At 57.7% G+C, this 10,872-nt stretch overlaps 2 protein-coding genes across 2 annotated transcripts in view; one reads left to right on the top strand and one right to left on the bottom strand.

Moving 5' to 3' along the window:
• The first annotated feature begins 611 nt into the window (after positions 1–611).
• On the top strand, positions 612–3,480 carry IL18BP (interleukin 18 binding protein). The gene is made up of 7 exons (XM_065882385.1): positions 612–633; positions 1,009–1,215; positions 1,870–1,993; positions 2,077–2,224; positions 2,457–2,505; positions 2,914–3,004; positions 3,468–3,480. Exons 1-7 carry the CDS (start codon positions 612–614, stop codon positions 3,478–3,480), a joined length of 654 nt encoding a protein of 217 aa, XP_065738457.1.
• Positions 3,481–3,800: 320 nt separating this feature from the next.
• The window catches only part of NUMA1 (nuclear mitotic apparatus protein 1), a 30,336-nt gene continuing 23,264 nt past the window's right edge, over positions 3,801–10,872 (bottom strand). Inside the window, exons 16-26 of the mRNA XM_065882383.1 lie at positions 10,759–10,831; positions 9,285–9,400; positions 8,957–9,175; positions 8,712–8,869; positions 7,193–7,439; positions 6,077–6,305; positions 5,343–5,479; positions 4,823–4,999; positions 4,556–4,672; positions 4,193–4,442; positions 3,801–3,829 (exon numbers count right to left, since the gene is read on the bottom strand). Of these exons, the coding sequence (XP_065738455.1) occupies positions 3,801–3,829; positions 4,193–4,442; positions 4,556–4,672; positions 4,823–4,999; positions 5,343–5,479; positions 6,077–6,305; positions 7,193–7,439; positions 8,712–8,869; positions 8,957–9,175; positions 9,285–9,400; positions 10,759–10,831 (1,752 nt within the window). The remainder of the gene's footprint in view (positions 3,830–4,192; positions 4,443–4,555; positions 4,673–4,822; positions 5,000–5,342; positions 5,480–6,076; positions 6,306–7,192; positions 7,440–8,711; positions 8,870–8,956; positions 9,176–9,284; positions 9,401–10,758; positions 10,832–10,872) is intronic.

Below are 10,872 nucleotides of genomic sequence, written 5' to 3'. Positions count from 1 at the left end.
TCAGACTGCTGTCATGTATGTGTGCCTTCTCTTGGTAGCCAGAGCCTGCTCTAGATTCCCTGGTTAAATAAAAGTGAAAGTGAAATAGAAGGGAGAGGTCAGTGCTTTCGCAGAAGGATTTCACTATATTCTGCCCTTCCCAGAACCAGCTCTGGCAGTGGAGAGAACTTTACCTCCCTTTGTGACTAGGTAAGTCCCTGGTCCTCTTTGGGCCTCAGTTTCCATGCCTGTAATGAAGGGGTTAGATTGGACTAGTAACCAGTATAATGTTGATGGCAGTAAGAGCTAGGGTGGGGATCCCCTGGCTTTGTTTTTAGGGGCTGGAAGAGCTCTAGCCTATGCCCGATGCTAGTCCTCCAGGAGTTGTCACAGGTGGACAGGACAGAGTAAATAGCAGTGCCTGACAGCCCACTGAAAAATTAGAGGTAGGGAGGGGCTGTGGAGTCCACAGGAAGAAGGCCACACGTATGCCTGGGATCTAAGCAAGCCACTCAGAAGACGTGGGAGAAGCAGTTTTTCACCATCTCCTCCCCCGCCTCCCCCAGAGAGGAGGAAGTTGTCACAGATATATAGATCCAGGCGTGCCAGCTCCTGACACACGCATCACGACCATGAGACAGAACTGGATTCCAGGTGGGACCTGGGGCTGTGCACGTGCAGGTGGAGGGGTGGGGGGCATCCTGAGACCAGAGTGGAGCCATGTGGCTGGCCCTGAGCCTCACCCCCAGGTGGGCTCCCCTCAGCTGCTGTGCTGTTGCTTTCGGCCTCTGCCCGGATGCTGTGGCTCTGGCTCCATTCCAAGGTTTCCCTGTGCTCCATTCAAAAAGGGCCAAGAGGTGGGGCTTGAGGGGTTCTTCTGCCTCTCCCGATCCCTGGGCAGAGCCCAAGAATCTCTGCCAGACTTACATCCTGGCAGCAACTCCCTCTCTAGCCAACATCCGAGCTAGGATGCTGGGCAATCCCCGGAGGTCAGACAGCTGCTGACCTCTGTGACTGTCCTTTCTTCAGACCCCAGCCCTCTTTGGGCCCTGCTCCTCTGTGCCCACATCGTCTCCCACCTGGCCAGAGCCACACCTGTGCCTCAGGCCACTACAGCTGCTACTGCCTCAGCTGGGATCGCAAAGGACACCTGCCCCTCCCGGCCCCCAGCGCTCCCGACAGCTAAGCAGTGCCCAGCATTGGAGGTGACCTGGCCGGAAGTGGAAGTCTCACTGAGTAAGGAGCCATTCTGATGGGAGCCCAGGAGGGCACGGTGGTCATAGGGTGGGCTGAGGGCACGGAGGCACCAAGGGTGGGGTTGGTTTCTGAGCACCTGTCCCCCAACCTTCTGTCATGTAGCCCACCACCAACCAGGTCAGCTTGGCTGAGCACTGACTTCCTCTCCCCGCCAGCATCGCCAGTGTGGCACAGGGCTCAGCTCGCAGCTCCCAGGATGCTCCCTGTCAAAGGGGACGGAGAGGATTCAGACAGAAGGAACAGTCAGCTGACTCCCAGAGCCTTGACTGCAGTGGCTGCAAGCCCAGCCCCTCCTCCCAGAGCCCACTTGCCCTCTGGCCTCCTCAGAGGAGCGGTGGCCTACTGGTGCTGTCTCCTCAGCCAGGGCTCCTAGAGTCACTGGAGCTGGGTGCTAGAAAGGGTCATTCTGAAGAAGAAAGGTCAGGAGTCAAGGACCTAGACCAAGGACCCGTCCCCAAATTCCTCCTACTCAGCCGGTATCCCCTGGTAGATGACCACACTTCTCTTAACAGACTCTCCACTCCAGGTTCCTGGATCATGGCAGCTGGGAAGCTGGGCAGGGTGGGCAGGCCACAGCGTGGCAGAGGGGAGGGTCTGCTGTACAGTCGGGTTAACAGCCACACGTGTCCCTAGATGGAACGCTGACCTTGTCCTGTACTGCCTGCAGCCGCTTCCCCCACTTCAGCATCCTTTACTGGCTGGGCAACAGCTCCTTCATCGAGCACCTCCCGGGCCGGCTGCGGGAGGGCAGCACCAGGTGAGGGGCGCGGCGATGAGGCCGGTGGGAGGGAGGCCTCCTCCTACGGTCTTCTCATGGCCTTTCCTTCTCTTCTGCTCCAGGCGGGAGCACAGGGGCACGAGGACCCAGCTGTGGAGGGCCTTGGTGCTGGAGGAGCTGAGCCCCGCCCTGCGAGACACCAACTTCTCCTGTGTTTTCTCGGATCCTGGGCAGACTGCCCAGCGTCACCTCGTCCTGGCCCAACTCTGGGTGAGGAACCTGAGGGATGGACTCCAGGGACAGGAGGAGCTCTGCTTTGGCGTGGGGAGGAAAGGGTGGGCTCTGTCCACAGCAGCCTCCAGCTAATGCCCACCAATTCCCCGAGCCTGAGGCGGAAACTAAAAGGAACAGGATTCAGGCAGGGGAGGCGTGGCCTGGAGAAAAGTGACAAGGGATGTCCCTCCCACCTTGGCCCTGATCCTTGTTTGCTTCACTCCCCCAGGCTGGGCTGAAGACGAGCGTACCCCCGACACAAGAAGCCCTGTCCTCCAGCAAGTCCCCTCAGCCTCACCATCCTGATAATGAACCCCAAGCTCCAAAGCCTGGTTGAAATGCCACCTCTTCGTTGAGGTCTACACGCTCTCAGCCCAGGCCACACTCTGCATCGACTTAACGTATTTGTTTCGACTGTCCCAGGGAAGGTATGCGGGGAGAGGCTGCTTCTGACCCATAGCTGTATCTCTGTCACCCCAGCAAGACCTACGACGGGTGCTCATAAATGATCTTCAGTGGTGGCGTACTGATGTCTGCCCATTCATTTATCCTTTTGGCCATCATTCTACTCACAGAACGTGGCCTGTCTGAGGAGGGAGTGTGGGAAGAGGAGAGAGAGTGCCACTCAGAAGCTACAGACAAAACCAGATTCAGGGGACACAGGCCCTCAGAAGAGAAGAGGCCAGCCCATAATGCTCCTCAGGAGCAGAGGCCAGAAATGGAGTGTGGGAAGATCCTGTGGCCTGAGAAAGGCCAGGAGAAGGGATCTGAGAGAAGGTATGTGGGTCTGGAGTCTCCACAGGGACAAAGGTACGCTGTTCTAAAAAGCCCAGGCTTCCCTACTTTTCCCACACAGATCAAGGCGTCTCGGCATTCAAGGGAGAAAAATAGACTTTATTTACAAGTAATAACATTTAGAAAAGATCCATCCCTGGCCCTTAAAAACCTTCCCATCACTCCAAATCCCACCCCAGTGAAATCTGGGGAAGGAAGGGGATGAGCTGCCACTGAAGGCTGCCCCCCGCCCCCATCCCCCACTGAGGCACAGGGCCCATTTCTCCTGGAAAAGAGCATCCTTTGGGCAACTGTGCCCTTGGGTGGATGGGAGCACCTGGGGGTGGGGCGCTCCCACTAGGTCAATGCCCAGTCCTGGACTTCAAAAGCAAGGGCCCTTGCTCGGCCCAGCCACCAGGAGCAGCAGGGACCAGGGCCTGCTCCTCCAATGGTCGGTCCCTTCTAGATCCAGAGGCTGAGAGGACTGACTGGGCCCAAGGACCCTGCCACTCAAAGCCAGCCCCAAATCTTGTTGTGATGGTGCTGGAGAAGTGACTGCTCTAAGAAAACATCGGGAGGTGAGGCAGGGAGAGGACCCAGACTATCCAGGCTCCGGGCCAACTCTTGAGGACACACCTGTTCACCTGGCGAACGTCCGGGTACCAGGCCGGGGTGTGGGCAGGCGTCACTGTCTATAGGGGTTTGGCCACTGCTGGCCTGGGAGCTGAGAGAAGGCACTGAAAGGGACAGAACAAGAAGGACCAGGCGAGGGCAGCATCAAGGACACAGGTGGGGCCACTCACTGGTGCCGGCTCTTTATTGCTTTGCCTGGAAGAGAGAGAGACAGTCACTCAAGTGGAGGAGACTCGGTGCCCGGCTGCACCAGTGGGCTGGGGAAACCCCCCTGCCCCCCCACACCCAGACTAGGGTCCCCTCCTTGGTGTGGCCCTGGACCCAATCTACCTTCAGGTTACCAGTGGCTGGCTGTGCCTAAGCAGCTCTGGGTGCTCTCGGGAGAAATGGAGGCGTGTCCTCTCCTCCATAAGGAGCAGCTAACCAGGCCGGGAGCACCTGCTCTCAGCCCCTGCCCTCCAGCAGCCTAGCTCAGCCCTGCCTGGAAGCAGCCCCTGGGGTGGCTGGTGGGGGCGGGGGGGTGTGCCCATGCTCCTACCAGGTTCCTAAGAGCCGAACCCTCTCCCTTCCCTGACAGTGCCTCCACCTTGCCCTTGGCCCGAGGGGTGGCAGTGGCAGCGGCGATGGCGGCGGCAGTGGCGGCACTGGCTGTGGTGGTGGCGATGCGAGGAGAGCGGCGGGTCCCACTGCGGGGGTTGGGGGAGGCCTTGGATGGGGCTTTCTTAGAGGTTGCCCTCCGCAGAAGGCTATTCCCGAGCTTCTTGGGTGTGTTGAGGATGCTGAAGGCCATCGACTGGCGGCGGTCAGCCTGTAGGGAGAGGCTGTCAAACTGGGGGTGCCACTGGCCTCCCAGGCCAACCTGCTGCTCCAGGGCTCTGCCAGCAAGGCCCCTCCAGGGTCTCCCTTCAGCCCCTGACTAACCTGTTTAACAACAGCTGGAGCTGCTTTCTTCTGGGCCTCGGTAGTGCTCTGTCTGCGCCCTTCATGTCGGTCCCGGGGAGTCATGGGGCGTGGGAAACAGGTGGTGGCCTTCTTAGACTATGGGGAAGAGGACAGTTAAGCCAGACAGCTCAAGAGGACAAGTAGACCGTGTCCAACCAGCACCCGTCCCCCTTCTGAGCCGGGAGCCTCCCCGCTAATCAACTTTGCAAACGTGCTGGAAAAGACATGGGAGCCGACGTCACCCACCTCGGGGGTGCCAGGGCCCTGGTGGGGCTCTGCGGAGACCCGTTTGCGCTGCTGCCGGGTGGTGATGCCAGCGCCCTCAGCTATCTGGGCTGGCTGCATGCTGGCTCGGCGCAGGGTCTCCCGGGGGTCACCAGTTTTTATCTCCTCATCTGTGATGGTAGGCAGGCTCAGGGAAGGCTGCGTGGGGTAGAAAAAGTGGTCGGTGGAGCCAAGCTGTTTGGAGGTGGAGCAGGACCGCCCCAGAACTCTCTTCACTGGCCTAGCTTGTGGAGCAGCTAGAGCCTTCCTATCGCAAAAAGCTCCCCACCTACGCCCTCCACTATGGCTGCAAAGAGCAGTCCCAAGAGACCTCTTCAAGCTCCTGCCCACCCACAGGACCTTCATCCCTGAGCTCCCTCCTTGCCAGCTATTTGACTGGAAGCAGGTCACCCTCCTCGGCAGGCCAGGGCACTGGGGTGGGATGACGAGGAAGAGGTGAGCCAGCAGGGGCAGGTCCATGGCAGGGGGCCCCAGAGCTCACCCTGGACTCCAGAGGGTAGCAGGTCTTTAAGTGCGGGGGGCACACTCGATTGCGCTGCTGCAACTCTGCAATGCGGTTCCAGTCATCCAGCTGCTCAGGCTCATCCTGGCAAGTGCCCATGTAGAAGCTGTTCCTGCCTGTGGAGGGTGAGGAAATTGGAGCAAGTGGGGCTGGAAGGCCAGGAGGAGAGGGGGGAGGTAGCATCCCGCCAGCCTTTGCTGCCACCACTCCCATGCACCTAGCCCTTGAACTTCAAGCCTAGCACCCCAGAACCCTGCTCTGCTCAGTGCTGCAGATTCAGGCTCGGGGCTCACAGACCATCCCTACCCTGGGGACTGGCTCATTGCTTCCTCCCTGGGGTCATATGCAGAGGCTGTGACACCGAGAGAAACTAATGGAGGGCCAGGAATCGATACCCAGAGTGGTCCCTGAAGGCAAGAGCCTCAGAAAAGAATCTGAGCGTAGCTCCCAGGCCAGTCTGGCCTCTCTGGCAGGCCCTTCATGTGTTTTCTGGTTTATAGCCTGGCTGAGAATGACATCAGTGTTATTGCCCAGCACAGCCCCTTGATGTGACAACAGGCAAGGCCCTCAGACTGCACGGAGGAGAGGCAGGTGAGGTGCTGGGTGGCGGCCAGGAAGCCAGCCTTGGGTTTTTAAAAGCTTGTCCCTTCCCTGTGCCAGGATCTGCTTCCAGTCTAATCTTTGGGTGTGTTAAGTCCCCACAATCCCCTCACCTGGAGGGGCCCCGCTGGACACCCCAGCCTGGGAGCGGCGAGCGGAGCTGCGAGTGGTGGGCCGGTAGCCAGGCAGGCTTAGCAGAGCCGAGTTGCCGTCGTCGGGAGAGCCCAGGCGGGCTAGAGACTGGGTGGAGGAGGCAGCTCTCGGGCCAGCCTGGGAAGCGGGGGCAGACTGCGTGCTATAGAAGGAGGAGTTGGCGCTGTCTGGCTCCTCCACATCTAGCTTCTAGAAGAGAGGATGCACCTGTTGTAGTAGGGAAAGGGGCCCTGACACCCCATCAAGAAGCCTCCCGTTCCCCTTCCCGAAGCGCCTCAGACCCCACGGCTGCACGTATCCACGCTGCCTTGCATGGGGTCCTTAGCTACACTTCTGCAAGAAATGGGCCTTGTTGCCAGAATCCCACACAAGGTGCTGAGGCTGTCAAGACTCTTTTCTGTCCATTTTTCCATTGAGTCTGTTAACAATGCTTTGAGGGAGGGAAGGCAGAGTGCATCAGACCATTTTAGAAGTGAGGTGCAAAGGAATGAAGTGACTGGCCCAAAGGGCACAAAGCAAGGAAGCGGCAGAGCTGGGGCTAGAACTCACGTCTCCTGAGCTTGTTGGGTTCATCCCACAGTGTCCTTCCGCCCAAGTGTGCCAGGGCCCTGACCATCTTTTAGAACTTTTCCAGCTTCTCCCCACCAGAGATGCCCCCCTCCTCTCCTCCCCAACCTCCTAGTGCTATGGAAACAAGGACCAGAGCCCCCAGCCAGGCAGGCAGCCCACTGGGCAACCACAACGCATCTCAGCTACCCAAGGGTGTACCCAGGGGTGTGCGGGGAGGCACGGGCTGGACTGCAACTTCTCCACATTGTCTCCCTTAAGCCTGCACAGGGTCACTGCTGTACACGGAGAGGACGGCAGCCTTAGAGTCAGTGGACAGGCAGCCAAGTCCAGCCCTGCCCCTTTCTACCAGAGGCCTAAGCAAGTCACCACCCTTAAGCTTTCCCCTCTGTGGGTATGGACTGGTCAGCCCTGCCTCTTCTTGAGACTGTTTTGAGGACCCGATGGAAAGATGCCCTTGAGAGGAAGCAAGCATTGCTACCCTGCAGCCCCACTTGCAGCAGCCTGACCTTGGTCATGGTGATGTTGATGATTTGCGTGGTGCGCCGACGAGAGGAGCGGGTCTTCCGGCCTGAGTCCAGGAAGACATCCCCCAGGGAGTCCAGGCTGCTCTCCAGGGGAGGCTGACCCCGAGCGGGGATGGGGGTGAAGTAGAGACTCTCCAGGGATTCTACCTTGAGGGGCAGACGCTGGGAGATGGGCGAGGCTGGCTCTCCAGGGATGCTGGTGCCATCTGGCTGGGTACGAGGCAACTTGCTGTGGGGAAAACATCTGCTGAGGTGCCATTCCTGGGACTACAAGGCATTTTGTCCATCCCTTTGCTCCAAAGCGACCAAGTCCTACATTTATTATTACAAGAAGACTAGGTCAAGCACCCCACCCTCTCTGATTTCTCACAGGTATCAAGGAGAGTTCTTGACCTTGGCCTTCCATCTGTTCTCCATCCCTGGTGAGCCTATCCACTCCATGGCTCTCTGAACTCAATACTGGCAATTCCCAAACCCTGCTCCCAGACCCATATATCCACAGCCCCAGACCTCCCCCATGGATTCCACAACTAATGAACATGTCCCAAACCAAGTCCATTGTCTTTTCCTCCTCCTGCATCTCCTATTTCAGCAAGTAGGAGCTGGGAGGGGCAGCCTCCACCCAAGCCCCCAGCCACGAACACAGGCACAGTCCTACCTCTTCCCTCTCCTGCCAAACCCAATCAGCGAGTGAGTCTCCTGAGAGCTCTCCTAACCACACCATACTCCACTCTCACGCCCCTCCCTGCCTGCCTCGCCCCCTCTCACCTAGACTTACAACAGCCTCTGAGAGACAGAGTGGAGACAAACAAGGACTCGAGCCAGGCTGCCCAGGTTCAAGCCTAGCCCTACCACTGTGGCACCTTGGGCAAGTGACTGCCCCTCTGCCCCAATTTCATCTGTGAAAGGAGATAATCATAGACGCTTCCTCAGAGTTGTTAAGGGATAAATGAATGAATACTTTTCAGGTGTTTATAAGTGTCTGACACACATAAGTGTCTAAAAACACATTTATTGTTTTTATTAAAGTCTCAGTTTTCCCCTATCAGGACAGGCTTTCTAAGATGCAAACCGGACCATGTGCTCCTCAACACATGTGCTCACCCCCCACTCAGTGGGGAGTCCAGCCGGTCCTCAGGGACTTGGGCCCAAGCCCTTGCAACTTCATGTTCCAGCCCATCCAGGCTCTTTCTCAGCCTCTGCTCTCACCGCCCTCCTCCGTCCATCAGACACACCCTTACGGCTTCTTTCAAGACTCAGAGCAGGAGTGACAGCCTCCATGAAGCCTTTTCTGACCTCTCATTTTTATTTACTCCCACTGTGCTATATACAAACATCTGGTCTAATACCTCTAATACTTTATTTTTCTCTAAGAATAAGCTTCCAGAGGGCAAAGGGTTCACGTCTTATTTATCTCACAGCCCCAGTGCCCAGGATACAGCCTGATAAACAGGGGGCGCTCAAAGGACAACAGACAGAGGGAGGAAGGGTGCCTCCTGACCTGGTGATAGTGAGTGGGGTCCCCTCCTCGCAGCTCAGATCCAGGCTGTCAATGCTCAAGTCCAGCTGAGGCTTAGCCTGCGGCTCCCGGCTCTTTAAGGTGTCAGTCGCCACCTGGAACTTGCCCAGGTCCCGAAGCTGCTGGTCAGCGTGGGCAACCTGGGAAAGAGAGCCGAGGGAGAGTGAAGGGAGGCCTAAGCAGGGGTGGCTGAGGAGAGGAGGGCGTCAGTGCAGCCAGGGCCCTACCTGTGCCTCCAGGCTGCGCACCTGGGCGGTGAGGTGACGGCAGGTCTGCTCGGCCTCCCTGGTCTTCAGCCCGGCCTGCTGCAGTTCCCGGCCCAGCCGATCCGCTTCAGCCCGCAGCTCCTTGTTCTCTGTCTGCAGCTGCTCCAGGCCCCGCAGCTGCTCCTGCAGCTCTTGGTTCTGCTGCTTCTTGGCATCATAATGAGTCTTGGCCTTCTCCATCTGGGTGGGCAGAAGGGCAGGTGGGTTGGTAGGGTGGGGTGGGGCGGGAGGGCAGGTGGGTTGGTGGGGGTGGTGGGGTGGGGCAGGTGGGCAGGACCAGGCTCCTCACCTGCAGCTTGTAGTGCTCAGCCGCCTGCTCCTTCTGGCTCAGCTGGGCCTGCAGCTCATTCAGCTGGGCCTGGAGGCGCTGGGCCTCTTGCTGGCTCTCACCTCCCTGGGCCTGGAAAACACAAGAAGGGCTGATCAGGGCTGCTGGTCTGTTTGCTCCGCCCGAATCCATAGCCTCCTGGGCTCCATGGATGTTTTCAGACTCCTGCCTAACCTCTCAGGACACACAAAAAGACCTTTTACCCGCTCCCAACTCCAGCCTACCAAAACACCACACACCCCTCGAAGTGCACCTTCTATAGGAGCTTTTCCTGTCCAGCTAATGCCATTTCTGGAAGAGTTCTGGCAGCCTGCCTTTGCTTCTTTGAGACCAGGCACAAACCATCTCACTCTCTCCATGAGTACAGTCTCCCCGAGGAGGAAAGGCACTGATCCCCAGGGAACACCAGGGTGCAGAGCATGGAGCTAGGCACACAGCATGTGTGCTCTCTGAGGACACGTGAATTCATTTCTCCTCAAAACCACTCTAGGAACTAACTATCTCCACTTCAGAGATGAAGAAACTGAGCTCAGACCTTGAAAGCAAATTGACCAGGGCCACAGTAACTAAACAGCAGAGTAAGACTTGAACCTTGGTCCACCTGACTCCAAAGCCTGTGTGGGCTCATTTATGATGCCGGCACTGCCTCCTATCCAGACCATAGACTCCTGGGGAGCAGGGCCTGTGGCGGATTCTCTGTCCACCTTCAACACCAGCAAATACCACGTCTGTAGCAGGCACTGGACAGGGCCATCCAGATCCAGGCTTACCTCTCCACATCTCCCAGCACCAGGAAGGCCCCTAAGAAGAGTGTAATAAGCAGCTGTTTATCACGTAATTGTGACATGGTGTGGAGTACATGGCAGTGAGCTGGGGAAACAAAGCTCTGAGCTCCCACCAACTCCTGTGACCCTCCCAGGGCCACTGGTGCCAAATTCCTTTGCCCCTAACTAAAAGCTGTGACGCTGCATATTTGCTGCAAAAAAGCAAATATTAAACCAAAGAAGGTGACATCGTTGAAAGCATTAAATTGCATTGTAATATTAAACGTTACTGACGCTCCTCCCTGAGATTTAGCAGCGCAACCCAACTGAACTTTCTGCAGTGATGGAAATGTTCTGATTTGCCCTGTCCAGTACGGCAGCCACTAGCCACACATGGCTACTGAGCAGTGGAACTGTGGCTAGCGCAACTGAGAAACTGAATTTTAAATTTCATTTCAATTTAAATAACCACACATGGTTAGTGGCTACTGTAGCAGACAGTGAAGGTCTGGGGGTTGGGGGCCACTCCAGTCTTCCCTCGAGAGCTCCCAGAGGCACAGGCAGGGCTCCTGAGGCTGCCAGGCCCCAGGGTGCCCCAACCCAGGGGCTTAGCACCTTCCCTCCCCGCTCGACCTGAGGCCAGCAGAGGGCAGGCCCATCCCCCAGCTGTCCCACCTTCAGCTTCTGCTGCTGCACCTTGCTGGCTTGGTCATGGTCGGCTAGCTTCTTACTCAGTTCTTCCACCTGGGGCAGGAAGGGAAAAGGAGAAGAGAAGACTCAGGGAG

The sequence above is a fragment of the Phocoena phocoena genome, chromosome 8 (genome assembly GCF_963924675.1).
Source record: "Phocoena phocoena chromosome 8, mPhoPho1.1, whole genome shotgun sequence".
NCBI lineage: Eukaryota > Metazoa > Chordata > Mammalia > Artiodactyla > Phocoenidae > Phocoena > Phocoena phocoena.
Note: the sequence above shows the minus strand (reverse complement) of the source record. Positions and strands in the feature narration are given on the sequence as shown.

Excerpts from the sequence above, each read along its gene's own strand:
- IL18BP (XM_065882385.1), top strand. The coding sequence starts at position 612 with ATGAGACAGAACTGGATTCCAG. Across the intron at positions 1,216-1,869 it reads GGAAGTGGAAGTCTCACTGA|ATGGAACGCTGACCTTGTCC; the intron begins GTAAGGAGCCAT and ends ACGTGTCCCTAG. Across the intron at positions 1,994-2,076 it reads CTGCGGGAGGGCAGCACCAG|GCGGGAGCACAGGGGCACGA; the intron begins GTGAGGGGCGCG and ends CTTCTGCTCCAG.